Source organism: Salmo salar, chromosome 19, assembly GCF_965601325.2.
Source record: "Salmo salar chromosome 19, fSalSal1, whole genome shotgun sequence".
NCBI classification, from domain to species: domain Eukaryota; kingdom Metazoa; phylum Chordata; class Actinopteri; order Salmoniformes; family Salmonidae; genus Salmo; species Salmo salar.
This window is the reverse complement of record NC_138309.1, coordinates 57,028,130-57,056,006: the sequence shown is the minus strand read 5'-3', so window position 1 is coordinate 57,056,006 and position 27,877 is coordinate 57,028,130. Positions and strand designations below refer to the sequence as shown.

The following is a 27,877-nucleotide window of genomic DNA, read 5'->3' as shown; positions in this document are numbered from 1 at the left end:
TAGTCATAGACTGTTCTCTCTGCTACCGCAAGGCAAGCGGTACCAGAGCACCAAGTCTAGGTCCAAGAGGCTTCTAACAGCTTCTACCCCCAAGCCATAAGACTCCTGAACAGCAAATCAAATGGCTACCCAGACTATTTGCACCCCCCCCCCCCCCCCCCCACGCTGCTGCTACTCTCTGTTTATCATCTATGCATAGCCACTTTAATAACCCTACCTGCATGTACATAATTATCTCAAATACCTCAACACCGGTGCCCCCGCACATTGACACATTGACTCTGTACCGGTACCCCCTGTATATACCCCTGCTATTGTTATTTACTGCTGCTCTTTAATTATTTGTTTTTCTTATCTCTTACCTTTTTTTGGGGGGGGGGGCTATTTTCTTAAAACTACATTGTTGGTTAAGGGCTTGTAGGTAAGCATTCACTGTAAGGTCTTTTGTATTTGGCTCATGTGACAAATACAATTTGATTTGATTTGAAACGCACCCTAGCAGTTGCAACTATTTTCTATGCAAATTTTCTAAATGTCGACAAAAAATCACTCCACAAGTGAATGGAAACATAGCTACTCACTGATAGATCTTTAAAGGCCGACTGCACTTCCTGATTTGGTTCGTTAAGAAATTATGGCTACCATGACTGAATTCAAACGTGAGTTGGTTTCGGGGTATGATTGGATGTTGGTGTCTCGTGCGAGTTTGCTGATGGGAAGAGTTATTTTTTATTATTTCGCCAAATAGCTTCAGCCGGCTGGTGTGCAATCATGGTAAGTAGGTTTGACTTTGGATAGCCTATCTCCGGGCTAGATAGGGACCATCAACAAATTACACAATGAAAATAAGACAATATTTTCATGTTGCACACCTTTGGATTTTTTATGAAATGCTTTCAATATTTGTATTTGAATTTCGGCAATTTATATATAAGTAATTGAAATTTTGAGCTACTGAAATGTTTGCATATTGTCCCATGTACATTGTGCAATTTACCGATGGTCCCTAACTAGCCTCATAGGGATATCCAAAGTAAACCAAAAATGTCTTGTGCAGCTGCACTCAGAATTGATAATTACTTGTGTGCTGGCATCTGTGGTTATGTTGGCAGGATTGAAACAAACCCAACCTTCATTTACATTGTAAAACAGTCACAACCACAGTTGTGAAAAAAGTAAGTAGTTGGAAGAGTTGCAGGGTTAATTGCAAATGATGTCATTGTTGATTAGATGCTTTTTTTCATTGATTAAGCAATTTTCTCTTCAACCATATGGTCTATCCACTATAAGGACAATAAAATGTATATCTTATGTGTTATGTTATTCTAGTATACATTACCAACGTTTTTTTAATAGATTACCAACATTTCTGAAAATTATGGTAATTTACTGGGAGATTTGCAAATCGAGCTGTACTGTATAGATATAGTATATCGTTTTATGAGGTGAGCATAGGAAGAAAACCCACGATGCACTTGGAGATAAGAGCTGAAAGAGGGAACCAACACGTGGTTGGATGGATGTACAATATTATAGGAAATATGCATGTCCGTCACAATACTTGGCAATGATAGGATGGATTGTCACTGACTTGATATCAGGGTCAAGTTAAGTAGATTATTGTACAGTAGTGTTGATGTGACAATGTACAGTCAAGTATTTATTGATTATTGCTGGTATGTTTGATTGAAACAGTATGCTTGGTATGTATCACCAACGCACAGATACACATAGTCATCGTTCTGTACACAAAAAGTGCTACTCGTTGAACCTCCATGCCCAAAACTCCCAACGTCAGTGGGCATGAGGTAAAGAGTGTTGCTATGTATTGAGCTGAGGGTCGGTCGTCTAGTAGTAAATGTTTAATGTCCCTAGTAATAATTCATTAATTAGTATTGGCATTTTGGGTAATTTTCTCTGAAAAACTAACTCAAAGTAAAAAAATATCTTTGTGTACACCAAGCAAAAGGGCTTTTGCTCATTAATCACGGAAACCTTGTTCACAACATCATCTAGTAAATAAAATGGAAACACTTAGTGTACATTATAGTATAACCAGTCTTGATCCTCACCGCTAAGGGTCCAGAGTCCAGGGCCTGATAATCACCCTTTGTCCTCTTGTTGTCATCGAAGGAGCCACACCAGCAGTGTCATTCACTAACATCAAGTTGAACCCAAGAGACATAACCACCACAAAGAAATAGAGAAACTACAGCATGAATGCTCTGAGACAGTGGAAGACTTTTTCACAAAGCTGAAGATAGAAGACTAGGCTATCATTGCTTACTGTAACAGAAGATTCAGCTCCTCAATGTCCTCCAAGCTTTTCTACTGAATCACAAGTTTTCACTTGTCTCCCCATAAAATGTTGGTATACACAGGATTGCATATACTGTATGTAACATTTACATTTAATTAGGAACAAACAGAGCCATCTATTTGAAGAAACAGGTCAAGAGCTTGGGACTATAAGGTTCTATCTGCATTTTTGTCAACATTTTGTTATTGACATACCCTTGTTCTGTTCAATGTTTTCTATCTATATAGTACTCCAAATACCCCAATTCATGTTGTTAAGTTCAAAAGAATACAAGATAAAAAATTGCTGACACCATTCAAACCAATGAGGGTTCAAAACTTTAAAGCCAATTATCTTAGAATATTTTTTTTGCAGATAGAACCTTATAGTCCCAAGCTCTTGAGGTGTTCTTGCTTCCCATACCCATTCCCACTCTCTGCTCATGAGCTTAGCAAGGCAATTAATTTGTCAAATCAAAACAGTTTCTGATAGTCCAACAGATTTACACACCTCCAGGTGACAACTACACTCAACTTCCACCATAGTCCTTGGTTTGTACAATAGTGTTGCCAAAGCAACTGAAATGATTTCAGTGTACATTTTTCTATCTATGCACCAAAGTTGGTGCAGTTATATCAAAACAGTCCTTCTGAATTGTAAAATTGTTTTACTTTCGGTGGCCATTTTGTAAGATGGCTGCCATGCCCCCCATGGGCCAAATATGTCATGGCCTAATATCAAAATATTTTCAGGGTACATAAACCTACCTCTGTGCCAAATGTGGTGCTTTTATTACAAAGTGAACAATTGTTATGAAAATTGCAGCTTAGCCGCCCCACTTTTACCTGGGAAGATCCAGGAGAGTCCTCCGGGAGCCAGAGCTGTGAGGATGAAGAGGGCAGCAGCACTTTTACTGACGGACAACATGTAAAACGTTGCCTGGTTCCTGGAGGAGAACATCAAGCCATCCTTGATCTGTAGCAGCAATAAGGAGACAGTGATACATCCCAGCCTGTAGGGGGTGCTGCTGTTCTTATTGCTCTCGGTGTAGAGGAGTGAGTGCACGCCCAGGCCAAACAGGGTGTCCATGTTTCGCAGGAGGCTGGCGAAGGGAGTGGAGTCCATGTGGACCCACTCAGCCCTCACACACCACTTCTGGGCTTTCTCCAGGGTCCACAGCAGGTCCACGCCCAGAGCCTTCAGCAGCACGTAGAAGCCCACAGCGAAGGAGAGCAGGAAGACGGTGGTGTTGAAGTACTTCTTCAGACTGGCTCTATAGATCTACTGCACTCTGGAGAAGAACTCAGCCACCATGATACCTGCCATGGATAGAGACCAGGGAGTTTGTCATCAAGCTACAAGATCATTGAAATAAGATACAATAACTTTGACACTACACTACTTGCTAGGCCTGGTTGCACATTTCACCAGAGTTCCTGGAAAGGACGACAACATGAAAAGAAAATAACCACGCCAGTGCAGTAGCATTCAGGTTAGCAGGACCTGCTGGGTACAAGGGTACAAGTGTCTACATCTTGAAATCTAGACATCTAGAGTCCTGGTTCTCTGACCCGTGATGACCCCACTGATGACGTGGTGGGGAAAGTGGGCAGCCATGTAGACTCTGGACATGCATACCAGCAGCTCCACTGTACACAGCAGCATCCACAGCCCCACCTGCAAGAACCTGGGGATGAACAAGACACTAAGGCCCTGCTCCAAAACAACCCTAGACCGTACCTACCCCCTTTTGGGCTCGAGGGCCACATCAGGATTTTGAAATTCAATGGAGGGCCGCACAGTTTTTTGTTGTTGTACTGATTTGTTTGTCAAAATCTATTTGAAGGACAGAAAAAAAGGGGAGTTATTTGCAAATATATAGGTCCATGATAATTTTTTCTTACTTTTTATCTAGTTTTAAATGTTCAAGTATGGCCTGATTAATCACTGTCATACCTTATAGGGTCCAGAGTTTTCCTAGTTAGGTTAACAGATATGGAAAAACTCCAGGCACCAGGGTGTAACAATTTCCCCCGCACTGGGAACTATGGTGCCACCAGTCTGCTTGTAATTGTCAGTTATCGTCAGGTATGTGGATGATCAGGGTGTTATTCAGGAATGTTTCTTGGGCTACTTTGATGTGTCAAGTGGGCAAGATGTGAACTCTGTGTTTTATCTTCAGGAAGAAACTTGTTCAAACCTTCGATGGCGCAGCTGTAATGGAATGTACCTGCTATTTGTATTTCAAGCTAAGCCCCCTCCTGTTCCCTGATTAAGAGGTGATGACCACTCCACTCTACTACCATTGTCAACTCTCTCCTGACATGAACTGATGCCACATCTCATGTCCCTGCTCATCCACTGGCACATTGAGTGTTTCCTCTCCAAGCACTGTGAGTACCTCCATACATTTTCTCTCATTACTGTATGTAGAGTCAATCACATACACAATCACATTATTACACATAACTCATTCTTCTTTTGTCTAACTGTGTAGTGTGTTGTGTTATTGTTTTTTGTCTTCCCAGACAAATCCTGTCCTGCACTGAAGTCAAGCCTCCGAACACCTCAACTCATGCCTCATACCCTCATTCAATCACTGCTGTGATCCCTTCCCAACACTGTGTAAGTAGCCGTCTCTTTCCCATTCTCCATAATATTGTACTATAAATGTCTTTATTAAATGCTTTAGGTTAAAATAATTACTCTTGACGATTTTTGAAACACACTTTGATATCTACGTGGGTCTCCCATCCTCCTCAATTTTTCAAGTCACCAGCCTCCACTGGAATTCACTGTACACTTCCAACTGAATTCCCTTTCCAGATAAGATTATTCTCCATGTATTTACCCTGCTGAATGGGAATCAATACTAAAGTGCAAAGGTTGTTATGGCCCTATGATCATTAATTTATTACATACTAAGACAATAATACTTCCACTTCCCAATACTACTATATTCTTGAGGTATGTTGAGTGACACGCATTGCTATACTCTGGCACACATTGGTCTATCTATGGCATTGCCGACCTGGTCCAGTTTCACAAGTGATGTGGAATTGTTTTAAGCAGGGGCTGGGTCTGTCCCATAGAAGTGGGTATCATGGACCCACCAATAGTGTCTCTCTCCAAATAGAACCCTGCCAGAGAGAGAGGACACCATTCAACTCCTTGAAATGTTACAACTTTGTAATGATTATATAATGACAATGCCAACTCTAAAAAGTGTATTTTTATGAAAAAAAGTGTACTTTATAGGATTTATGTTCAAGACAATGCAAGTTCTCGTTCATGTGTATTTATTCCAAATTTGTAGTAAAAATCCATGACCTCCAAAATGACATAAACCTGATTTAACCCGTTCCTTACCACTTCAGGACCAGGTTGAGCCAGTCCCCGATGGCAGCCACCCAGATGAGCTTGACCCACACGTCCCTGCGCAGATAGAACCAGCCTGGGAAGAAACAGAAGAAGGTGGTATGCAGGGCTGCCACTGTAGAGGCTAAACCAGCCCTCATAATGCCAATACTGGGTCTGCAGATGGACAGCCACCTCCACCCCCAGCTGTGGAAAAGATCCATGACTGCAGTGTGGATCCAGATCAGCAACGCAGGGAAGGTGCACCAAAGCTGGTAGAGCTCCTCTGGAGCTCCAGGACTGTCTGTTCCCATCAGACTTTATTCAAGGTTAGGGCATTTGTTTGCCTTCAAGTGGATGTTGTAGACAGGCTCCCTGACCTTTAGCCTACACCCCAACATGGAGCTCCTGTTTCCCAAACCGGTAAAGAGAGGTTCTCTGCTCTGGAGTGATAAGCTAGCCCCTGAAACAGGATGTGTGTGTGATAGTGGGTGAATGTTTTTCCACTCCAGGACTGTACGTCTCTTGGCAAAGATCGTAGCAAGAACACGTTAAGCAGGCCAATGAAAATTGATTGACCTATTGATTGACCTTTTCATGTCATTACCACTTCAACCACATCCATCATTATCATGTGAAACGAATGGCACGAAATCAATCAAAAATGCACTGACCTTATGACCTGCTGTAATGATAAGTTCATTTACTATTTCTTTCCAATAAGCTAAAGCCTGAGGTGAGTCCTGGCTTGGGGGTTGTCTAATCAGACTTGTTTACAGCATGGTTAGTACCATATCCAGGACCTAGTTTTATTGGTCAGTTATCTTTTCAGCATCTCTGGAGTAAGTCCCACACTATTTAATGATTGATCCCTTATGTAACCGACAGGTGGGCTAGCCACAGGACGCTGACCACAATTTTCACAAAATCATCAGAAATTCATTGTATAACTGACAGATTATCTGCAGGTCGTTGATGAACAGGATGATTTTGCATATCGTCAACATTTATTTAGCCTTTCATAATATAAAATAAACGTCTTTATTTTGCGTTCAAGCCTCAGTTTTGGATTTATTCCTTATTTTCGACAGTGCGTTGGTCTTGATCTCTTCCAGCCTTTCATATGACATTTTTTTATTTCTTATTTTTTAAATATGTTTTTTGAAACTGGCCAAAAAGTGGGCTTAGTAAGTTGATACATATGACTCTTTTAGTTCTTATCTTATCCATTTCATGGTCTTACAATGACAACTTATTGTATTACAAGTAAAACGTTGGATTTTGAATTTCAATCGAGAAAAGCAAAAGCAATGTCGTTGTCCACACATCCCCTTGGCTGGCTTGTTTTGCCACAAACTATTGTGCTATCTGTTAGGTTTTAATGTGAATTCCACTGGTCAATCATAAATTACGTATTTTTGTCTCCATGCTGTTTCAGGGTGAGCGACACAGACACTGATTGACTTTTGTTTTTACCCCTCCTTTGTACTTGTTTGTATGGTCTCTCCTGTTAGTACTGTACAACCCTCCCAAACTCCCCTGTCCTGTTGTGTTTTATTACACATGTGCAAGGTTCAAAGATCAGGTTGTGCATGCCTTTGGGTGGTGGGTCCCTCTGGTATAAAAACAACCAGCAGATTCTTACATAGCTACAGTGCTCTCCTTCTGCAGCACATCTCACATTGGCTTCCTAGACGGATAGTTCACTAAGGACAGTTGGAAAATGGAGGCAGTCACGGATGCCTTTCAGGGCTATGGGGTGAGCACCACTAATTACCTCCAGACCAACTATAAGGATGCACAGGGTTTGTTCCTGTGGGTGTCCTGGGCTGCTGACCTCAGGAACACCTTCTTCATCTTCTTTCCTCTCTGGTTCCACCTGCGGGAGTCAGTGGGCATCAAGCTCATCTGGGTGGCAGTGATCGGAGACTGGCTCAACCTGGTCTTCAAGTGGTGAGTCCAGTTGAGCTTATGTACTGCTGTTATGTACGGTTTGAGTGTGTTATGAAGTCATTATATAGGTACCCTTCAAATAAATGCTTACTGGGATACCAATTTAGAACTTGATCAAATGTGTCCCTTCGGCTACATCTGGACACATTGAAATGTAGGTGTGAATGTCTGTGTGTGTGCACTGTCAATTAAATTCCCTGCATCAGTCTAAGTGGCTTGTGCTTTCCTTCCAGGATTCTGTTTGGCGAGAGGCCGTATTGGTGGGTTCATGAAACACCTTACTACAGCAATACCACTGCACCTCACATTGAACAATACCCCATGACCTGTGAGACTGGCCCAGGTAAGAAGCATCACTTTACTTCCATTTATTTTTTCCCATAGTGCCTTATGACATTAAATATATATGCTGCGATTCAGTGACTATAGCCAACGCTTTATCATTTTCATGATGTTGAGAATATTCATGTTTTAGAATCCTGTACAGTATTGTTGGGTTTTCATTTTACTTGAATAAAGTGCTATGACCATCGACTGAAGTATGCCTTTCTCTGTTAGGCAGTCCCTCTGGCCACGCTATGGGAGCCGCAAGCGTCTACTACACACTGGTCACCTCCATCCTAGCCATCATGCTGACCAAGAAGAAGACGAGATCTTCCACCAAGGGCATGTACGTTCCAGAGCATTCAACCCCTCCTTCTCTTGTCCTCAATTATCTTATCCTTGTTTACCATTTTTAGTTCAGTGCTTATCAATGTTCTCTGTGCAGCACCGTAGCTGATGATTTACCATGAAAACTAACTTTAGTTGTCGAAGGGAAGGGGATGTGCCAAAGAGTGCATTTGAGTTGTTTTGTTGTGAAACCGTATCCAAATTGATATGGGAAATTGATAAAGAAAGCAACAGTTTATTTAAAATGATTACATGTGCAGTGGTAGAAGCCTACTCACCTGTAGTGTCACACACGTTTAGTGGTATTCAAGGTTTCTTGTACACTATTGTAGCTGCCAGACAGATTTCAAAACGCCTATAGACGTATTTGCTGATGGTTCCTCTCCCTCTCCCCCTTGTCTGGGCAGGTATCTGCGGGGCACTCTGTGGGCATTCTTCTGGGCAGTCCAGGTGTGTGTCTGTCTCTCCAGAGTATTCATTGCTGCCCACTTCCCCCACCAAGTCGTCTGTGGAGTTATCACAGGTCAGTATAAAGCCCTCATAACTATGGCACAAAATGTGCAGATTGTTCAACTACACGATGCTAATATGACGTCTATTTGATTTCTAGGTATGGTTGTGGCCGAGGCCTTCAACAGAACCCAGTGGATCTACGGAGCCAGTCTGAAGAAGTACTTCTACACCACCATCTTCCTGCTCTCCTTCGCTGTGGGCTTCTACGTGCTGCTGAAGGCTCTGGGCGTGGACCTGCTGTGGACCCTGGAGAAAGCCCAGAAGTGGTGTGTGAGGGCTGAGTGGGTCCACATGGACTCCACTCCCTTCGCCAGCCTCCTGCGCAACATGGGCACCCTGTTTGGCCTGGGCCTGGGCGTGCACTCACCCCTCTACACCGAGAGCAAGAAGAACAGCAGCACCCCCTTCAGGGTGGGATGTATCGTTACCTCGCTGCTCCTGCTGCACCTCTTTGACTCCTTCAAGCCCCCCACGCACACCGCCGCCCTTTTCTACCTTCTGTCTTTCTGTAAGAGTGCCACTGTCCCCCTGGCAACCGTGAGCATCATCCCCTACTGCATGTCAGGAGCGTTTAGCAGCATACAGAGCAAGAAGCATCTGTGAGGTCGTTGACTGCTGACACACAGACTTATGTATACGGAGCTCACTCCAGAATTGTACAGTGTTCACTGGTGCTTCAATCCTTAATCATTCCATATATTGACTTTCTTCCCAAATAGCCAAAGAGATGAACAATCTATTGTGGTCTTTGTCTACTATACAGTTCATCCAGTCACTCACTGTAAATGTCTTGTTTTCCTATATATGCATAGTGTGGACACTGAAATGAAAGAACTATCCAGCGTATTACTCAGTGGCACTTAAGACACTGATTTAATTGTATAAAAAAATGATAATTTAGAAGTAGTTCAGTGCGAACTCAGGAGCCTAGAAAGTGAATGTTTCCTTGCAGTTGCTTTGACTAAACCTCATTTTGAAAAAAGATAAAGCAAACTAGTCCAGGAGAATGAGCCCAAAAGCTCTCGCAGGGACTTTAGTGGCCTGCTTTACAGTGTGTTCTAAGAAAGTAATATATAACAATGTTCATATTTGTTTTGTAACTGTTTTTCCTGTTAAATATTTTTGGAAATTGTCAGATATTTATAATAAAAATCTTTCAAATACATCACTGACCATGTGCTATTTATCTAACACTACTAAACATACTGTTAGGTATCAGTTCAGACATTCTACAATGTTTGTTTCCTAACATTAATGACAATATTATAGATAAACCATAAGCAAGTCCACAAAACTTAGAAAATGCAGCAGTGGTAAAATGACAATTTTTATTTAACTAGGCAAGTCAGTTAAGAACAAATTCTTATTTTCAATGACAGCCTAGGAGCAGTGGGTTAACTGCCTTGATCAGGGGCAGAATAACAGATTTTTACCTTGTCAGCTTGGGGACTCGATCTAGCAACCATTCGGTTACTGGCCCAACACTAACCACTAGGCTACCTGCTGCACAATCATTACATGGTTTTCAAACCCAAAAATCAACAGCTAACAATATGAGCCAAACCAGTGGTCATCAACCATACAGATCCTTCAGCAACAGGAAATGTGAATTACGTTTGTAGGGGTTGATACATTTTTTGTTAGGGCAAATCAAGTCTGACATTTCAAAGTGGAAATTACAAGGTTTAGAAGCCTTTGTAAAGCTCAAATACACTATAAGTTTGCATTCCTGCAACAGGGTGATCAAATGAAGATCCTACATCTGTATATGGAACCCTGGACTTTGGCCTCTGGCCTCACGCTCACTGATTACACAGGTTCACACGTCACACAGCCGTCACTCCCTGCAAATACGTAGAACTGACAGCCTTGGCTGAACCATCAATATTTGACTGGCAAGTTAATTGACAAGGTCGGTCCTTCTTTTGGTTATGCAACTGCAGACCAAATGAAAATGACTGTCCAAATGTATATACTTTCCTTTGATTTATTGAAGGTGAAATATACAAAATCATTTAAAAAAAGACTGATAAGCACAGAACAAATACAATTTAAAAAGGATATCTTCAAACACATTCATTAATGCAATGTTAATCATTAATTACATGGGTGTGCTTCCTTAGTCCAACATGTTAAACATGGTAATTTTTACATTTTCCTTGTACTTATATTCATAAATATATCTCGTATTCTTCTTCATAATATATACAGCTCGATTTAGACTGTACACTGTGGTCATCACTGAGGTCAGAAGTATCGTTACTTAGCAAAGCACAGGTTGACTTTTACTGAAATTAATCTTGTACTGGAGGCAGCTCTGCAGTGGTCACTAGCTGGCACGGCCACAAAGTCATCAAATCTGATTTTAAACTTAATGCCTAACCCTTACCTTAAATTAAGACCATTTAGCCAATTTTTTTTTAATTCATTTATACGATATAGCCAAAAAACTATACACACCAGTCATCCATTACTGCTCGTTCTTGCAGTGTTCCTGTATTAGGGTCTCCACCTCCCCTCGGCGTGCCATGCTATTTACTTTGCCCTGGAAGCGCCCGTTCTTCCCAGCCCCTTTGCCCTGGAGCATCTCCAGCACTCTGCAATACAGACACAGCACCAAGTTGTTATACATTTCAGACAAAGTCTTTGTTTGAGTTTGAAATATTGACTATTTAGGGACATTGCCAAGTTTATTCTGCAGAATAAGAACCCACTTTACATTAAGTCGAAACTCAAAACATCCAAGCTCCTGAACAGGAGACAATCAAATGGATTTCCTAATGCCGAGCCCATTCAGTTCTTACCGTGGTCCCAGTTCAGACACTTTCCCACTGGGTCCTGCCAGAAGGAACAGCCCTGGTCCTTTCTCCTCGCCAACAGTCAGGAAAACCAACGTCTCCTACGAGACAAAAAAACAAAACAAAAAACAGGAGGGATAATGGTATATTAGGTATTCATAACACAACAACTCTTCATTTCCAATGTAGTCAATCATGGTACAACGCTACTTACAGTAAACCTTAGATGCATTTCACTAAAGAATATTAGACATGGAACATAGAGTATTAATCTTACCTCAGTGCCTATTTCATTGGCTATGATGCTCATGAACTCGTTGTCACCCTCCTTCCTAAACAGAGAAAAAATTATCTTGACTATTTTAATAAACTGATGAACATTTTCAGTGACAGATTATCAGCCAAATCATATCATCTGTCCATCAAAAAAATTGAAGTAAAGAAAAATAAAAATGTATTGTTACATACACTGGATAGGTGCAGTGAAATGTGTTGTTATTGCAGTCAGCCATAGAAGCACAGCGACCCGAAGCAAATGAGTGTCAAGCGCCTTGCTCCAGGGCACATCGACAGATTTTTCACCTTGTAGGCTCGGGTATTCGAACCAGCGAACTTTCGGTTACTGGCCCAATGCTCTTACTGCTAGGCTACAATACCCTACTCAACAAACTGGATGCAGTCTATCACAGTGCCATCCGTTTTGTCACCAAAGCCCCATATACTACCCACCACTGCGACTTGTACGCTCTCGTTGGCTGGACTTCGCTTCATAATTGTTGCCAAACCCACTGGCTCCAGGTCATCTACAAGACCCTGCTAGGTAAAGTCCCCCCTTATCTCCGCTCACTGGTCACAATAGCAGCACCCACCTGTAGCACGCGCTCCAGGAGGTATATCTCTCTGGTCACCCCCAAAGCCAATTCCTCCTTTGGCCGTCTCTCTTTCCAGTTCTCTGCTGCCAATGACTGGAACGAACTACAAAAATCTCTGAAACTGGAAACACTTATCTCCCTCACTAGCTTTAAGCACCAGCTGTCAGAGCAGCTCACAGATCACTGCACCTGTACATAGCCCATCTATAATTTAGCCCAAACAACTACCTCTTCCCCTACTGTATTTATTTATTTTATTTTGCTCCTTTGCAGCCCATTATCTCTATTTCTACTTTGCACTTTCTTCTACTACAAATCTACCATTCCAGTGTTTTACTTGCTATATTGTATTTACTTTGCCACCATGGACTTTTTTGCCTTTACCTCCCTTATCTCACCTCATTTGCTCACATTGTACATAGACTTGTTTCTTTACTGTATTATTGACTGTATATTCGTTTTACTGCATGTGTAACTCCGTGTTGTTGTATGTTGTCGAACTGCTTTGCTTTATCTTGGCCAGGTCGCAATTGTAAATGAGAACTTGTTCTCAACTTGCCTACCTGGTTAAATAAAAGGTGAAATAAAATAAATAAATAAAATAAATGTGGAGAGACCCTCACTTGTGTAAGGTGAAGAAGTTGCCCCTCTCTGGGTTGCACTTGAAGTTCTGGGCTATTAGAACAGCCATGTCTCTCAGGAGGCCCAGGTTACTCTGTCAAATGAAAACAGAGTTTGTTTAATGATTAAATTAAAGGCAGAATAGGGGGATTTCAGAGCAACAGAAGGTTTTCAATAGCTCACTTTCTGTAGCCCCTTAACAGTCTTCTGGATCTTGTCCACTGTATCAACATGATCATCTGGTCCCGTTCTGTCAAACACAGTCCAATCAAGTGTTACAGACTTTATTTCTTAACATCTATTGCATTTTAAAATCCCTATATATCATTTATAGCACATTAGGTTCTTGCCACATTCAGCAGAACTCACTTGAGGAGGGATACCAGTGAGCGTTCTGTGCTGTAGCTTTTCTCAGCATACTTTAGGACCCGGTTTCCCACCAGAAATAACAGATTAGTTTTGTTCTTCTTTCCTTTCTCAGTCCCCAGGAGTTTTATGACCTAAAACACAGATTCAAATCTGTCAAAAGTGAGAGAAGCGTTACATCCATAAAGCCATATTAAGCCACATTAAATATACAAGAGATGAGCTACATAGTATCAAATATTAAACCCATCAGCAAAGTAGGAGGGGAGGCGGTGTGGTTAGGACATAAACATAACCCCATAAAGTAAAGGTGACCGTGTTTGACAGTTGTGTAAGGTCTGGAGGTTCCACCTGTAAGTGACTGAGGTTGGACACGTGGGTCCCACAGCACATGTTGACGTCAATGCCCTCGATGTCAATGATCCGGATAGGCCCCGCTGCGTCATCTGGGAGACCGCGACTCCTCACCTATTAGATATACAACACGACGAGTTAAAATATACAGTAGTCATTTCACACAGCTCATGGGTTAATACATCACAAGGGAAGTCAACACAGCTTTGCCAAGACTGGAGACCTTATTGTCCTAAGGTTCTATCTGCGCAAACATAGTTCTGAGATATTGAGCATCGAAGTGTTCACATCCCAGAACTGTTTTGTAGTGAATTCTTTCATAACCCATTAAGGTCCTCAACTTAAAAAAAATAATTAAAAAAAAATGGTACCTAAAGAGTATAAAAATACTAATTTCTTTTTTTTAGGGGGGTGCAATCGCAAATAGAACGTTATGGCTCTGAAATGTCAATCTGGGTTCAACCATAAGGTCAAAGAATGTTTAAATTATTTCAATACAAACTAGACATTTAATGATTAAATAATGAGAATACCTTTCCGTCCTTCTAAAAACATCAAATATATGAATTCATGTTCATCACACATTTGTTGAAGCGATAGTTACCTAAAATGACAAATACACTATATCCAATGGATAACTAGCAACATTGCTAAAGCTTAGCTCGGAATGAGTAAACATATTTAATTTTCTGGTCTCTGACACCAAAAGTAAACTATACTTGCTAGTTATCAATAAAATATGGTAAGTTTGTAAATTTTGTGAAATACCCCTTCCATGGAGGTTTTCATATTGACACAGAACAAGACAAAAACAGCAATGCCTCTCCCAAGGGCCTTAAGCATGTTTAAGGCACCTGTATTTGTTTTTACCATAGAGCTTCTTCCCAAAAAGTGGTGGGAAAAAATCTAAGTAACAGAAAAAGAGGACCAGAACCTATCATATGAAAAATCAAGGACTTGGGACTACATGTTTCTATCTGCAAAATGTACAGTCCATTCGGAAAGTATTCAGACCCCTTGACTTTCCACTTTGTTACATTAGTCTTATTCTAAAATGGATTAAATAGTTTTCCCCTCCTCACCCCACACACACTACCCCATAATGACAAAGAAAAAGAAAAGAATCAGACCCTTTACTCAGTACTTTGTTGAAGCACCTTTGGCAGCGATTACAGGGTTTGACACTACAGGCACACCTTTATTTGGGGAGTTTCTCCCCAAGCTCTCAAGCTCAGTCAGGTTGAATGGGGAGCGTCACTGCACAGCTATTTTCAGGTCTCTCCAGAGATGTTCGATCAGCAAGCCACTCCTGCGTTGTCTTGGCTGTGTGCTTAGGGTCGTTTTCCTGTTGGAAGGTGAATCGTTGCCCCAGTCCTGAGATCCTGAGCGCTCTGGAGCAGGTTTTCATTAAGGATCTCGCTGTACTTTGCTCCGTTTATCTTTCCCTCAAACCTGACTAGTCTCCCAGTCCCTGCCTCTGAAAAACATCCCCTCAGCATGATGCTGCCACCACGCTTCATGGTGCCAGGTTTCCTCCAGACGTGACGCTTGGCATTCTGGCCTAAGAGTTCAATCTTGGTTTCAGACCAGAGAATCTTGTTTCTCATGGTCAGAGTCCTTTAGGTGCCTTTTGGCAAACTCCAAGCGGGCTGTCATGTGCCTTTTACTGAGTGGTTTCCGTCTGGCAACCCTACCATAAAAGGCCTGATTGGTGGAGTCCTGCAGAGATGGTTGTCCTTCTGGAAGGTTCTCCCATCTCCACAGAGGAACTCTGGAGCTCTGTCAGATTGACCACCGGGTTCTTGATCACCTCACTAACCAAGCTCCTTCTCCCCCGATTGCTCCGTTTTGCAGGGCGGCCAGCTCTAGGAAGAGTCTTGGTGGTTCCAAACTTCTTCCATTTAAGAATGATGGAGACCACTGTTCTTGGGGACCTTCAATGCTGCAAACATTTTTTGGTACCCTTCCACAGATCTGCGGCAACACAATCCTGTCTTGGCGCTCCACGGACAATTCCTTCAACCTCATTGCTTGGTTTTTGTTCTGATATCAAATCAAACTTTATCACGTGCCGAATACAACAACCTTATCGTGAAATGCTTATCGTGAAATAATAACGAGGCTATATACAGGAGGTACCGGAACAGAGTCAGTGAGCAGGGGTACAGGTTAGTTAAGGTAATTTGTACATGTAGGTAGGGGTGAAGTGACTACAGATAGATAATAAACAACGAGTAGCAGCAGTGTACAAAAGGGGGGAGATAATGCAAGTTGTCCACCGGTGATTTTATTAATATTTCAGCAGTCTTATGGCTTGTGGACAGAAGCTGTTGAGGAGCCTTTTGGTCCTAGACTTGGCGCTCCGGTACCGCTTGCCGTGCGGTAGCAGAGAAAACAGTCTATAACTTGGGTGACTGGAGTCTCTGCCAATTTTATGGGCTTTCCTCTGACACCGCCTATTATATAGGTCCTGGATGGCAGGAAGCTTGGCCCCAGTGATGTACTAGGCCGTACGCACAACCCTCTGTAGCGCCTTGCGGTTAGATGCCGAGCAGGTGCCATACCAGGCGAAGATGCAACCTGTCAGGATGCTCGATGGTGCAGCTGTAGAACCTTTTGAGGATCTGGGGACCCATGCCAAATCTTTTCAGTCTCCTGAGGGGGAAAGGGTTTTGTTGTGCCCTCTTCACAACTGTCTTGGTATGTTTGGACCATGATAGCTCGTTGGTGATGTGGACAACAAGTAACTTGAAACTCTCGACCCGCTCCACTTCAGTCCTGTCAATGTTAAATGGGGGCCTGTTCCGCCCTCCTTTTGCTGTATTCCACGATGAGCTCCTTTGTCTTGCTCACATTGAGAGGTTGTTGTCCTAGCATCACACTGCCAGGTCTCAGCCTATAGGGAGGTGGTCAGTCTCATTGTCGGTGATCAGGCCTACTATTGTTGTGTCGTCAGCAAACTTAATGGAGTTGGAGTCGTGCTTAGCCACGCAGTCGTGGGTGAACAGGGAGTACACACCTGAGGGGCCCCAGTGTTAAGGATCAGCGTGGCAGATGTTTTGTTGCCTACTCTTACCACCTGGGGGCGGCCCATCAGGATGTCCAGGATCCAGTTGCAGAGGGAGGTGTTTAGTCGCAGGATCCTTAGCTTAGTGATGAGCTTTGAGGGCACTATGGTGTTGAACGCTGAGCTGTAGTCAATGAACAGCATTCTCACATAGGTGTTCCTTTTGTCCAGGTGGGAAAGGGCAGTGTGGAGCGCGACTGAGATGGCATCATCTGTGGATCTGTTGGGGCGGTATGCAAATTGGAGTGGGTCTAGGGTGTCCAGGAGGATGGTGTTGATGTGAGCCATGACTAGCATTTCAAAGCATTTCATGGCTACCGACGTGAGGGAGAGGTTGAAAATGTCAGTGTAGACACTTGCCAGTTGGTCCGCGCATGCTTTGAGTACACGTCCTGGTAATCCGTCTGGCCCCGCGGCTTTGTGAATGTTGACCTGTTTAAAAGCTTTTGTTCACATCGGCTACTGAGCGCATTATCACACAGACATCCAGAACAGCTGGTGCTCTCATGCATGATTCAGTGTTGCTTGCCTCAAAGAGAGCATAAAAGGCATTTAGCTCATCTGGTAGGCTCGCGTCACTGGGCAGCTCGCGGCTGGGTTTCTCTTTGTAGTCCATAATCGTTTTCAAACCCTGCCACATTCCACGAGCGTCAGAGCCGGTGTAGTAGGATTCAATCTTAATCTTGTATTGACACTTTGGTTGTTTGATGGTGGGTCTGAGGGCATAGCAGGATTTCTTATAAGTGTCCGGATTAGTCTCCCGCTCCTTGAAAGCAGCAGCTCTAGCCTTTAGCTTGATGCGGATGTTGCCTGTAATCCATGGCTTGTAGTTGGGATATGTACGTACGGTCACTGTGGGGACGATGTCGTCGATGCACTTATTGATGAAGCCGATGACTGAAGTGGTGTATTCCTCAATGCTATTGGATGAATCCCGGAAAATATTCCAGTCTGTGCTAGCAAAACAATCCTGTAGTGTAGCATCCGCGTCATCTGACCACTTCCGTATTGAGCACGTCACTGGTACTTCCTGCTTCAGTTTTTGCTTGTAAGCAGGAATCAGAAGGATAGGATTATGGTCAAATTTGCCAAATGGAGGGCAGGGGAGAGCTTTGTATGCATCTCTGTGTGTGGAATAAAGGTGGTCTAGGATTTTTTTCCCCTCTGGTTTGATATGCACTGTCAACTGTGGGACCTTATACAGACAGGTGTGTGCCTTTCCAAATCATGTCCAATCAATTGAATTTACCACAGGTGGAATCCAAGTTGTAGAAACATCAAGGATGATCAATGGAAACAGGATGCACCGGAGCTCAATTTAGAGTCTCATAGCAAAGGGTCTGAATACTTATGTTAATAAGGTATCCGTTTTTTCTTTTTAATACATTTGCAAACATTTCTAAAAACCTGTTTTCACTTTGTCATTATGGGGTATTGTGTGCAGATTGATGAGGGGGGAAAAAATAATTTAATCCATTTTAGAATAAGGCTGTAACGTAACAAAATGTGGAAAAAGTCAAGGGGTCTGAATACTTTCCGAATGCACTGTATAGTTTTGAAATAAGTATTTTTCAAGTCCCAGATCTCAGAACTGTTTTGTGATGTCTTGGTCTTTCATGATTCAATAAGTATAACACCTTACATACATTATTTTTGAATGACAACCCAGCCTTGTGTGATTGGAACAGATCGAACCTCATAGCACCAAGTTAAAAGGTGTTTGTGCAGATATAACTTATGTTTTTTTCATCGTAAATTTCCCCCCCCCAAAAACAATCTGACATACACTACATGACCAAATGTATGTAGACACCTGCTCGTGGAACATCTCATTCCAAAATCATGGGCATTAATATTGAGTTGGTCCCCTTTACTGCTGTAACAGCCTCCACTCTTCTGGGAAGGCTTTCCACTAGATGTTGAAACATTGCTGTGGGGACTTGCTTCCATTAAGCCACAAAAGCATTCTTGAGGTCGGGTACTGATGTTGGGCGATTAGGCCTGGATCGCAGTCGGCGTTCCAATTCATCCCAAAGGTGTTCAATGGGGTTGAGGTCAGGGCTCTGTGCAGGCCAGTCAATTTCTTCCACACCAATCTCGACAAACCATTTCTGTATGGAACCTCGCTTTGTGCACCGGGGCATTGCAATTAGGATTCCACATTTCCCAAACTGTTGCCACAAAGTTGGAAGCACATAATTGTCTAGAATGTCATTGTACGCTGTAGTGTTAAGATTTCCCTCCACTGAAACTAAGGGGCCAGCTCTAGCAGGGCAGAAATTTGAGGAACTGACTTGTTAGAAAGGTGGAATACTATGACGGTGCCACGCTGAAAGTCACTGAGCTCTTCAATAAGGCCATTCTACTGCCAATGTTTGTCTATGGAGATTGCATGACTGTGCGCTCTATTTTTACACGTCAACAACGGGTGTGGCTGAAATAGAAGAATCCACTAATTTGAAGGGGTGTCCACATACTTCTGTATATATAGTGTACCTCACATGTAAAGGACCACCTATAGAGCAACTATGCAATAACAGTTTTACCAAAATGTCAGATAGAAACGTATAGTCCCAAAAGCGACGTGAAATATGGAGAAATTGTGCATAGTGACATCGCCGCCTGTATTGTATTATACGACAATCTTTTCTCTGGTGCATTTGATTTGTGTTTACTTGATATGAATGATGCCCACCTTTTCCAATGCAGGGTCATCTAAGGAGAGGACCTGAACAGCGACGGGAACATGAGCACGTATCTTCTCATTGACTGCTGCCTCGAGGGCCTCCATCTGGGCAGGCTTCATGGAGGGAGTGTCCAGCTCTATGGTGCTGCGCTGACGCCCCAACTCCCTGGAACATGCCAATTAGAGAGAAAGATTGATGCAAAAATGCTAACTTCAATTAATGGTCATGTTAAAAAGGAAATGATGTAGCTAGTAACCAAAGCATTACTTTTTTTGAAAAAGTGCAGGCACTGAAATCAATGTGCTTTCTGCATGCTTACCAGGATGTGGTCTTGTACCCAAACATGGATTCTGCAATAGCTGTGACTAGATGTTGCCCTAAGGACCAAGTAAAAACAAGTCAGGATTTATGCAACTGTACCTTCAAGTAGGCTATACTGAACGAACCGCTTAAATCATACTGCATAAATACAAGTAATTGTTTCTGAGAAGCTGAATTGTACAGTTTTGCACTGCACATACAGTAAATCCTGTCTGTGCTCTTACCGGAGTGTTGCTGCATGTGGTCAAACCTCCGCTCCCAGTCCAGCTTCAGCTGCACCTCCTGGCCCACCTCTAGAGCTGAACTCACAAAGTGCACAGCCTCAGCTCCCTGCCTCGTCACCCGCAGCACCGGCACATCTCCAATCAGCCCGTGGTCATCTGGCTGGTGATCGAAGATACTAGGTGTAAGCCTGTGTCCTACCACTTAAGCACACCATCCTTATCTCACCAGAAAGAGAGGGATATTTCAGTGAACATTTTGGCTTTCCTGTATTTACCTGACCACCTCCCTCAGGAAACAATATGGTGTCTTGGAGCCTGACATTGAAGCCTTTAACGGTTTCTTTCTTCCCATTGATTTCTTGTTTCATTTCACCAGGTGAGCAAGCCACCACTGAGGTGACAAACTGCAGAGAGAAAGACAATTTGCAACATTATGATGACAGTCAGTTGAACACCTAATTTATGCCAAGGAAAACTTATCTAGTCAGTGACTCTGGCATTTGGAAACACATTTAGCCCGAACAACTGCTGGTAGTAGCACAGACAGAAGGAGCTTGTTACCAGTATATTTGGTAGCACAGATATATTGGTTTAGTTCAGTATCTTTGGTAGTAGCTATTTCATACATCAAGAGAGCTATGAAAGAAACAGCGACCACGGCTGTTCGGGCTTGAAAACAGGACTACATTAAATTTCATGAAGCAGAAAAACTTGGAGGTAGGATCATAAACAAACAGACCCACGTCAGTTAAATCTGGTCTATGTAAGCTAGCTAGCTAGCTGTTAGCTAGCTTGATTTCAAATCAAAATCTGTCACACGCGCCAAAAACAACAGGTGTAGATCTTACCGTGAAACGCTTACTAACAGGCCCTTAACCAACAATGCAGTTCAAGAAATAGAGTTAAATAAATATTTACTAAATAAACTACAGTAAAAGAAAAAGTAACAAGACATTTACGTAACAATAACGGGGCTATATACAGGGGTTACCGGTACCGAGTCAATGTGCGGGGTACAGGTTAGTCGAGGTAATTTGTAAAGTGACTATGCATAAATAATAAACAGCGAGTAGCAGTGTAAAAACAAAGGGGGGGGGGGGGGGGGTCACTGTAAATAGTCCGGGTGACCCTTTAGTTGTTTAGCAGTCTTATGGCTTGGGGGTAGAAGCTGTTAAGGAGCCTTTTGGTCCTAGATTTGGTGTTCCGGTACCACTTGCCTTGCGGTAGCAGAGTAAACAGTCTAGGACTTGGCCCTTTTTTGGGCCTTCCTCTGACACCACCTAGTACATAGGTCCAGGATGGCAGGAAGCTTGGCTCCAGTGATGTACTGGGCAGTACACACAACCCTCTGTAGCGCCTTACGGTCAGATGCCAAGCAGTTGCCATACCAGGCGGTGAGGCAACCTGTCAGGATGCTCGACGGTGCAGCTGTAGAACCTTTTGGGGATCTGGGAACCCATGCCAAATCTTTTCAGTCCCCTGAGGGGGAAAAGGTGTTGTCGTGCCCTCTTCACAACTGTCTTGGTGTGTTTGGACCATGATAGTTTGTTGGTGATGTGGACACCAAGGAACTTGAAACTCTCAACCCGCTCCACTTCAGTCCTGTCGATGTTAATGGGGGCCTTTTTCGGCCCTCCTTTTCCTGTATTCCACAATGAGCTCCTGTCTTGCTCACATTAAGAGAGAGGTTGTTGTCCGGGCACCACACAATCAGGTCTCTGACCACCTCCCTATAGGCTCTCTCATTGTCGGTGATCAGGCCTACCACTGTTGTGTCGTCAGCAAACTTGATGGAGTTTGAGTCATGCTTGGCCACGCAGTCATGGGTGAACAAGAAGTACAGGAGGGGACTAAGCACACACCCCCAAGGGGCCCCAGTGTTGAGGATCAGCGTGGCAGATGTGTTGTTGCCTATGCTTACCACCTGGGGGCAGCCCGTCAGGAAGTCCAGGATCAAGATGCAGAGGGGGGTGTTTAGTCCCAGGGTCTTTAGCTTAGTGATGAGCTTTGTGGGCACCATGGTGTTGAACGCTGAGCTGTAGTAAATTAACAGCATTCTCACATAGGTGTTCCTTTTGTCCAGGTGGGAAACGGCAGTGTGGAGTGCGATTGAGATTGCGTCATCTGTGGCTATGTTGGGGCGGTATGCGAATTGGAGTTGGTCTATGTTCTGGTAATTCGTCTGACCCGCGGCTTTGTGAATGTTGACCAGTTTAAAAAGGTCTTGCTCACATCGGCTACGGAGCGTGTGATCACACAGTCGTCCAGAAAAGCTGGTGCTCTCATGCATGCTTCAGTGTTGGTTGTCTCGAAGCGAGAATAAAAAAGGCATTTAGCTCATAGGTTCGCGTCACTGGGCAGCTCGGTTTACTGGTGCTCTTCCATGCCGTCCCTAGGAGGGGTGCGTCACTTGAGTGGGTTGAGTCACTGATGTGGTCTTCCTGTCTGGGTTGGCGCCCCCACCTTGGGTTGTGCCGTGGCGGAGATCTTTGTGGGTGTAACCGATGTGAAATGGCTAGTTAGTTAGCGGTGGTGCGCGCTAATAGCATTTCAATCGGTGACGTCACTTGCTCTGAGACCTGAAGTGGTTGTTCCCCTTGCGTTGCAAGGGCCGCGGCTTTTGTGGCGCGATGGGTAACAATGCTTCGTGGGTGACTGTTGTTGATGTGTGCAAGGGTCCCTGGTTCGAGCCCAGGTTGGGGCGAAGAGAGGAACGGAACCTACACTGTTACATGGGCTATACTCAGCCTTGTCTCAGGATGGTAAGTAGATGGTTGAAGATATCCCTCTAGTGGTGTGGGGGCTGTGCTTTGGCAAAGTGGGTGGGGTTATATCCTGGTTTGGCCCTGTCCGGGGGTATCATTGGATGGGGCCACAGTGTCTCCTGACCCCTCCTGTCTCAGCCTCCAGTATTTATGCTGCAGTAGTTTGTGTCGGGGGGCTAGGGTCAGTCTGTTATGTCTGGAGTATTTTTCCTGTCTTATCCGGTGTCCTGTGTGAATTTAAGTATGCTCTCTCTAATTCTCTCTCGGAGGACCTGAGCCCTAGGACCATGCCTCAGGACTTCCTGGCATGATGACTCCTTGCTGTCCCCAGTCCACATGGCCGTGCTGCTGCTCCAGTTTCAACTGTTCTGCCTGCGGCTATGGAACCCTGACCTGTTCACCGGACGTGCTACCTGTCCCAGACCTGCTGTTTTCAACTCTCTAGAGACAAAAAATCCTGAAGTGGTATCGATATATTGACGACATTTTTTGCATATGGGAAGGAACTGAACAAGAGCTGTCAGATTTTATGGCACTACTCAATGACATGGATCCCAATCTCAAATTTACTATTGAAAGTGACACTCAACGCGTTCATTACCTCGATATGTGGATTGAGAAATCAAATGGTACCCTGTTTACAACTCTGTATCGAAAAGAAACAGACAGAAATACTCTATTACAGCTTCCATCCTGAGCCATTAAAAAGAGGACTTCCTAGATGCCAGTTTTTCAGACTGCGCCGTATATGCTATTCCAATGATGATTATCTAGAAAAAGCAGCGGAGATGCGCACTAGGTTTCTAAGAAGAGGCTATTCGCCACAATGTGTGGATGAAGCTCTTCATTTGGCATTGGGAAAAACACGAGATGAATTGTTACAAAAAAGACCAGCTAAAGCAAAAGAGCACTCCGTTATGTTCACAACCACATATACTTTGAATTCGCGAAAAGTGGGAGGTGTGGTTAAGAAACATTGGCATATTTTATCATCGGACCCAGCTTTGCCGGCTGAATTCAAGAATCCACCATTCATTGTATATAGGAGAGGTAGCAATTTGCGCGATAAATTGGTTCATGCCAACTGCCAGCCACGAAAGAAAATCAGCCAGGCTCTTTTACACCCTCTACCAAATGGTAGCTATAAATGTAGAGGATGCGCACAGTGCAACAATATGATGAAGTGTGAATATTTCTGCCACCCACACACAGGAAAACGGTTTCAAATTAACGATATCATCACGTGCACCACCACCCATGTTATTTACATTATTAAATGTCCATGTGGGCTCTGCTATGTCGGTAAGACCTCCCGTTCTCTCAAACAGAGAATTAGTGAACATAAAAGTTAAATCAGGAGAAACGACAGGGATTATCCAGTCGCAGTACATTTTAATGACCAAAAGCATGACATTTCTACCTTTAGATTTTGTGGTATAGAGAAAGTCAAGATATCAGACAGGGGAGGTGATATTAATAATACTCTGAGCAAAAGAGAATGTTTTTGGATTTTCACCCTCCAGACATTATTTCCTAAAGGACTTATTGATGAAATGCCTATGTATGTTATGTTGTGAATTTAAAATATGTTCCTATTCAAGATTACTTTGTTTTTTCGTATGATGTACCCAATGATTAATGAAAACTTGCTATGTCCTCGTTGTGATTTTATGGACGTGTTCGGTGCCTCGTCTATACACTTTTGAAATATTTGTGAAATGCATATTGTTATGTTTGGTAGCACTTATTTATTTTTCCTTTGCCTCCAACCCCTTTCCATACGTGGAACGGATGTGGGTGGGGCTAGGTCTACATAGAGGTGCTGTTTTCAGAAAATTCACAAAAGCTCTGACGAAGGCCGTTTGGCCGATACGTAAGCTTATTAAATATCAGTGATACTATCAAGAACAGTGTGCGGTTTCCTTTTTTTCCTTCATCCTGTTTCAACTGTTGCCATGCACCTGTAACAAGATTGCTCAGATGTGCGAGTGCCTTTTGAATCTTGTAAGAAGGGCTATATAAATACATTTGATTTGATTTACTCCGTAATAGTTTTCAAGCCCTGCCACATCCGACAAGCGTCAGAGCCGGTGTAGTAGAATTCAATCTTAGTCCTGTATTGATGCTTAGCCTGTTTGATGGTTCATTTGGGGGCATTGCGGGATTTCTTATAAGAGTCCAAATTAGTGTCCAGCTCCTTGATAGCAGAAGCTGTAGCCTTTAGCTCGGTGCGGAGGTTGCCTGTAATCCATGGTTTCTGGTTGGGAAATGTATGTACTTCCATTGTGGGGACGATGTCATCAATGCACTTATTGATGAAGCTAGTGACTGAGGTGGTATACTCTGATGCCATTGGATGAATCCCAGAACATATTCAAGTCTGTGATAGCAAAGCAGTCCTGTAGCGTAGCATCCGCGTCATCTGACCACTTACGTATTGAGCGAGTCACTGGTACTTCCTGCTTTAGTTTTTGCTTGTATGCAGGAATCAAGGGGATAGAATTAAGGTCCGATTTTTTTCCTCTGGTTGAACATCCTGGTAGAAAGGAGGTAAAACAGATTTAAGTTAGCCTGCATTAAAAGTACCCAGCAACTAGGAGCACCGCTTCTGGATGAGCATTTCTTGTTTGCTTATGGCCTTATACAGCTCATTGAGGTCTTAGCGCAAGCATCAGTTTGTGGTGGTAAACAGACGGCTACGAATATTTTTTTTTTACATTTATTTAACTAGGCAAGTCAGTTAAGAACAAAATCTTATTTAGAATGACGGCCTACCCCGGCCAAACTCAAGACGGCGCTGGGCCAATTGTGCGCCACAATATGGGACTTCCAATCACGGCCGGTTGTGATACAGCCTTGAATCGAACCAGGGTCTGTAGTGACACCTCTAGTGCTGAGAAGCAGTGCCTTAGACCACTGCGCCACTCGGGAGTCTGAGTAGATGAGAACTCTCTTGGTAGATAGTGTGGTCTACAGCTTATCATGAGGTATTCTACCTCAGGCGAGCAAAACCGAGACTTCTTTAATAATGGACATCACTCACCAGCAGTTATTGACAAATAGACACACACCCCCGCCCCTCGTCTTACCAGAAATAACTGCTCTGTCCTGCCGAAACCAGCCAGCTCGATATTATCCGTGTCGTCGTTTAGCCAAGTGTTGGTGAAACATAAGATATTTAAGCAGTAAGGCCCGAGTGGGTATGGTATACGGCCAATATACCACAGCTAATAGATGTTCTTAAACACAATGCAACGTGGAGTGCTGGACACAGCCCTTAGCAGTGGTATATTGGTCATGTACCACTAACCCGAGGTGCCCTAGTGATATTATAAACTGGTTACCAACGTAATTAGAGCAGTAAAAATAAATGTTTTGTCATACCCTTGGTATAAGGTCTGATATACCACGGCTGTCAGCCAATGAGCAATCAAGGCTCGAACCGTCCAGTTTATAATAGTTATTCATGTCTGTTGGTAGGGCAGTCTTAAATCATAGAGTTTGTTTTCCAATGATTGCACGTTGGCCAGTAATACCAAGGGTAGTGGTGGTATATCTACTTGGGGAATTCTTACAAGGCACCCTGCCCTCCGTCTTTTCTTCGCGACTCATTAAAGAACAAATCTTCGTCCAGTTCGAGGGCAGCGATCGCTGTTCTGATGCCCAGAAGCTCATTTCAGTCATAAGAGACGGTAACAGCAACATTACGTACAAAATGAGTCACAAACAATGCGAAGAAAAAAAAAGAAAAAAAACAATAGCAGAGTTGGTTAGGAGCCCGTAAACCGGCAGCGGTCCCCCATTATTGTGTGACTAACGTGCTTTTTGATTGACATTTCATCATGGCATTGGAAAACTAGATATCGTGTAAACAATCATTAACTCTGCCTGTCAACTACTAACGTTATCTAACTAAAGTAGGCTACACAAAGAGAGTACAAGTTACTCTTAAGAACGTTTGTTAACTAGCTGTAACGTAGGTTGTCATGTCGGCTCGGATCCTTTCAGCTAACAGTAGCAAGCTCCTGATTGTACCTGCTCTTAAAAAAAAGCACAAGTTAGACAAATGTTACTCTCTCTCCCTCATACCTCTTGCATGTAACAGTCCCTTTGACACTGAAACGCCATTGAAATCAATTTAAATAAGTCCACGGTACACTATGCAGAATCTTGTTGAAATCACTTTAAGTTGAAAGGTGCAACACAATATGGCGACCGGACTGGAGGATGTGCAGAGATATTAGAGAAAGGAGATAGGAATCCCTTTAGTCAATGAATGGAGTACCTTATTAGGCCCCACACAGCAGACTGTCCACCAAAAGCGTTCACGTTTTCATGCTGCGTCACGCGGTTGCTATTCGGTATTACAGATAAATTAGTCAACTTAGATCTCGAAAAATAGTGAGATTTGTAAATAGATGTGGAATTCATGCTAATGTTGTTTTTTGGAGCTAGCGCCCAATTGACTCCCATTCACTCCTTGAAGGAGAGCTCTCCTTGTTTCAATATATACCAGAATGCACCGCGAGGCCCTTTGACGAAGCATAGTCAACGTACACAATGGGCGTTAATACGATCTCAATGGAGTTTCCCATCTCCTCAAAAGTGTCTCTAGTATCAGTGGGTGGGTGTGTTGAAAGGAGTGGATCAGCTAATTAGGTAGATTTATTGTCACTCAAGACCGTTTTGCGTCGCTGATTGGGCTACACCACGAGTCGGTAAGTCTGCGACCAGTGCACTGGTGTTGTATCGATGTGTTTAAAAGTAGGCGTTGCAAAATAAGTGGGTGGTTCAAAAGCGATGGGTTTAACATAAGTGGGTGGATGAACAGCGACGGGTGTAACATCAGCGCTCTATTATTGGTTGGCCCGGCCATAGCCAGGTGTACCGCGGGTCAGTTTAACGTTTACATAGCAGTTTAAGAGAAATGACGTGCCAGATAAGGATAATTAACGTGGCAAGTTAGGAGAATGGCTTACACGGAACCCAAACCGGCTGTGCACGTGTG

The 27,877-nt window shown here is 43.3% G+C and overlaps 2 protein-coding genes, 1 long non-coding RNA gene and 1 pseudogene across 5 annotated transcripts; 1 reads left to right on the top strand and 3 right to left on the bottom strand.

Moving 5' to 3' along the window:
• Positions 1-581: 581 nt before the first annotated feature.
• LOC106579356 (glucose-6-phosphatase catalytic subunit 1 pseudogene) lies at positions 582-3,822 on the bottom strand (annotated as a pseudogene).
• Positions 3,823-3,977: 155 nt separating this feature from the next.
• LOC123723914 (uncharacterized) lies at positions 3,978-8,698 on the bottom strand. The gene is made up of 3 exons (XR_006760735.2): positions 8,560-8,698; positions 5,669-5,753; positions 3,978-5,439 (listed from the first exon to the last, which is right to left on the bottom strand). It is a non-coding gene; the product is annotated as an uncharacterized LOC123723914 (long non-coding RNA).
• On the top strand, positions 7,296-9,959 carry LOC106579337 (glucose-6-phosphatase catalytic subunit 1). Its single transcript, XM_014159172.1, has 5 exons — positions 7,296-7,609; positions 7,843-7,952; positions 8,168-8,279; positions 8,689-8,804; positions 8,892-9,959. The coding sequence occupies exons 1-5, from the start codon at positions 7,380-7,382 to the stop codon at positions 9,395-9,397; spliced, it is 1,074 nt and encodes a 357-aa protein (XP_014014647.1). The 5' UTR covers positions 7,296-7,379; the 3' UTR covers positions 9,398-9,959.
• An 806-nt stretch (positions 9,960-10,765) lies between these two features.
• Positions 10,766-27,339, bottom strand: aarsd1 (alanyl-tRNA synthetase domain containing 1). 3 transcript variants are annotated; one of them, XM_082965473.1, is made up of 13 exons: positions 26,959-27,101; positions 25,304-25,405; positions 20,380-20,508; positions 20,105-20,264; positions 19,879-19,936; positions 19,568-19,724; positions 13,803-13,919; positions 13,455-13,585; positions 13,269-13,335; positions 13,088-13,179; positions 11,870-11,924; positions 11,599-11,693; positions 10,768-11,391 (listed from the first exon to the last, which is right to left on the bottom strand). In XM_082965473.1, exons 3-13 carry the CDS (start codon positions 20,470-20,472, stop codon positions 11,265-11,267), a joined length of 1,152 nt encoding a protein of 383 aa, XP_082821599.1. In that variant the 5' UTR covers positions 20,473-20,508; positions 25,304-25,405; positions 26,959-27,101; the 3' UTR covers positions 10,768-11,264. The 3 variants fall into 3 exon arrangements, with proteins under 3 accessions (NP_001133686.1, XP_082821599.1, XP_082821600.1); NM_001140214.1 differs by lacking the exon at positions 25,304-25,405 and having other exon boundaries at positions 10,766-11,391; positions 26,959-27,017; XM_082965474.1 differs by lacking the exons at positions 25,304-25,405; positions 26,959-27,101 and adding an exon at positions 27,155-27,339.
• Between the last annotated feature and the right edge of the window lie 538 nt (positions 27,340-27,877).

Bases quoted from the DNA above. Each gene is read 5' to 3' on its own strand.
- LOC106579337 (XM_014159172.1), top strand. From the start codon at position 7,380: ATGGAGGCAGTCACGGATGCCTTTCAGGGCTATGGGGTGAGCACCACT. The intron at 7,610-7,842 runs GTGAGTCCAGTT...CTTTCCTTCCAG, and splicing joins CTCAACCTGGTCTTCAAGTG to GATTCTGTTTGGCGAGAGGC. The intron at 7,953-8,167 runs GTAAGAAGCATC...TTTCTCTGTTAG, and splicing joins GACCTGTGAGACTGGCCCAG to GCAGTCCCTCTGGCCACGCT.
- aarsd1 (NM_001140214.1), bottom strand. From the start codon at position 26,997: ATGGCGTTTCAGTGTCAAAGGGACTGTTACATGCAAGAG. The intron at 19,937-20,104 runs GTAAGAGCACAG...CTTGGTCCTTAG, and splicing joins CCACATGCAGCAACACTCCG to GGCAACATCTAGTCACAGCT. The intron at 13,180-13,268 runs GTGAGCTATTGA...TTCATTTGACAG, and splicing joins CTGTTAAGGGGCTACAGAAA to AGTAACCTGGGCCTCCTGAG.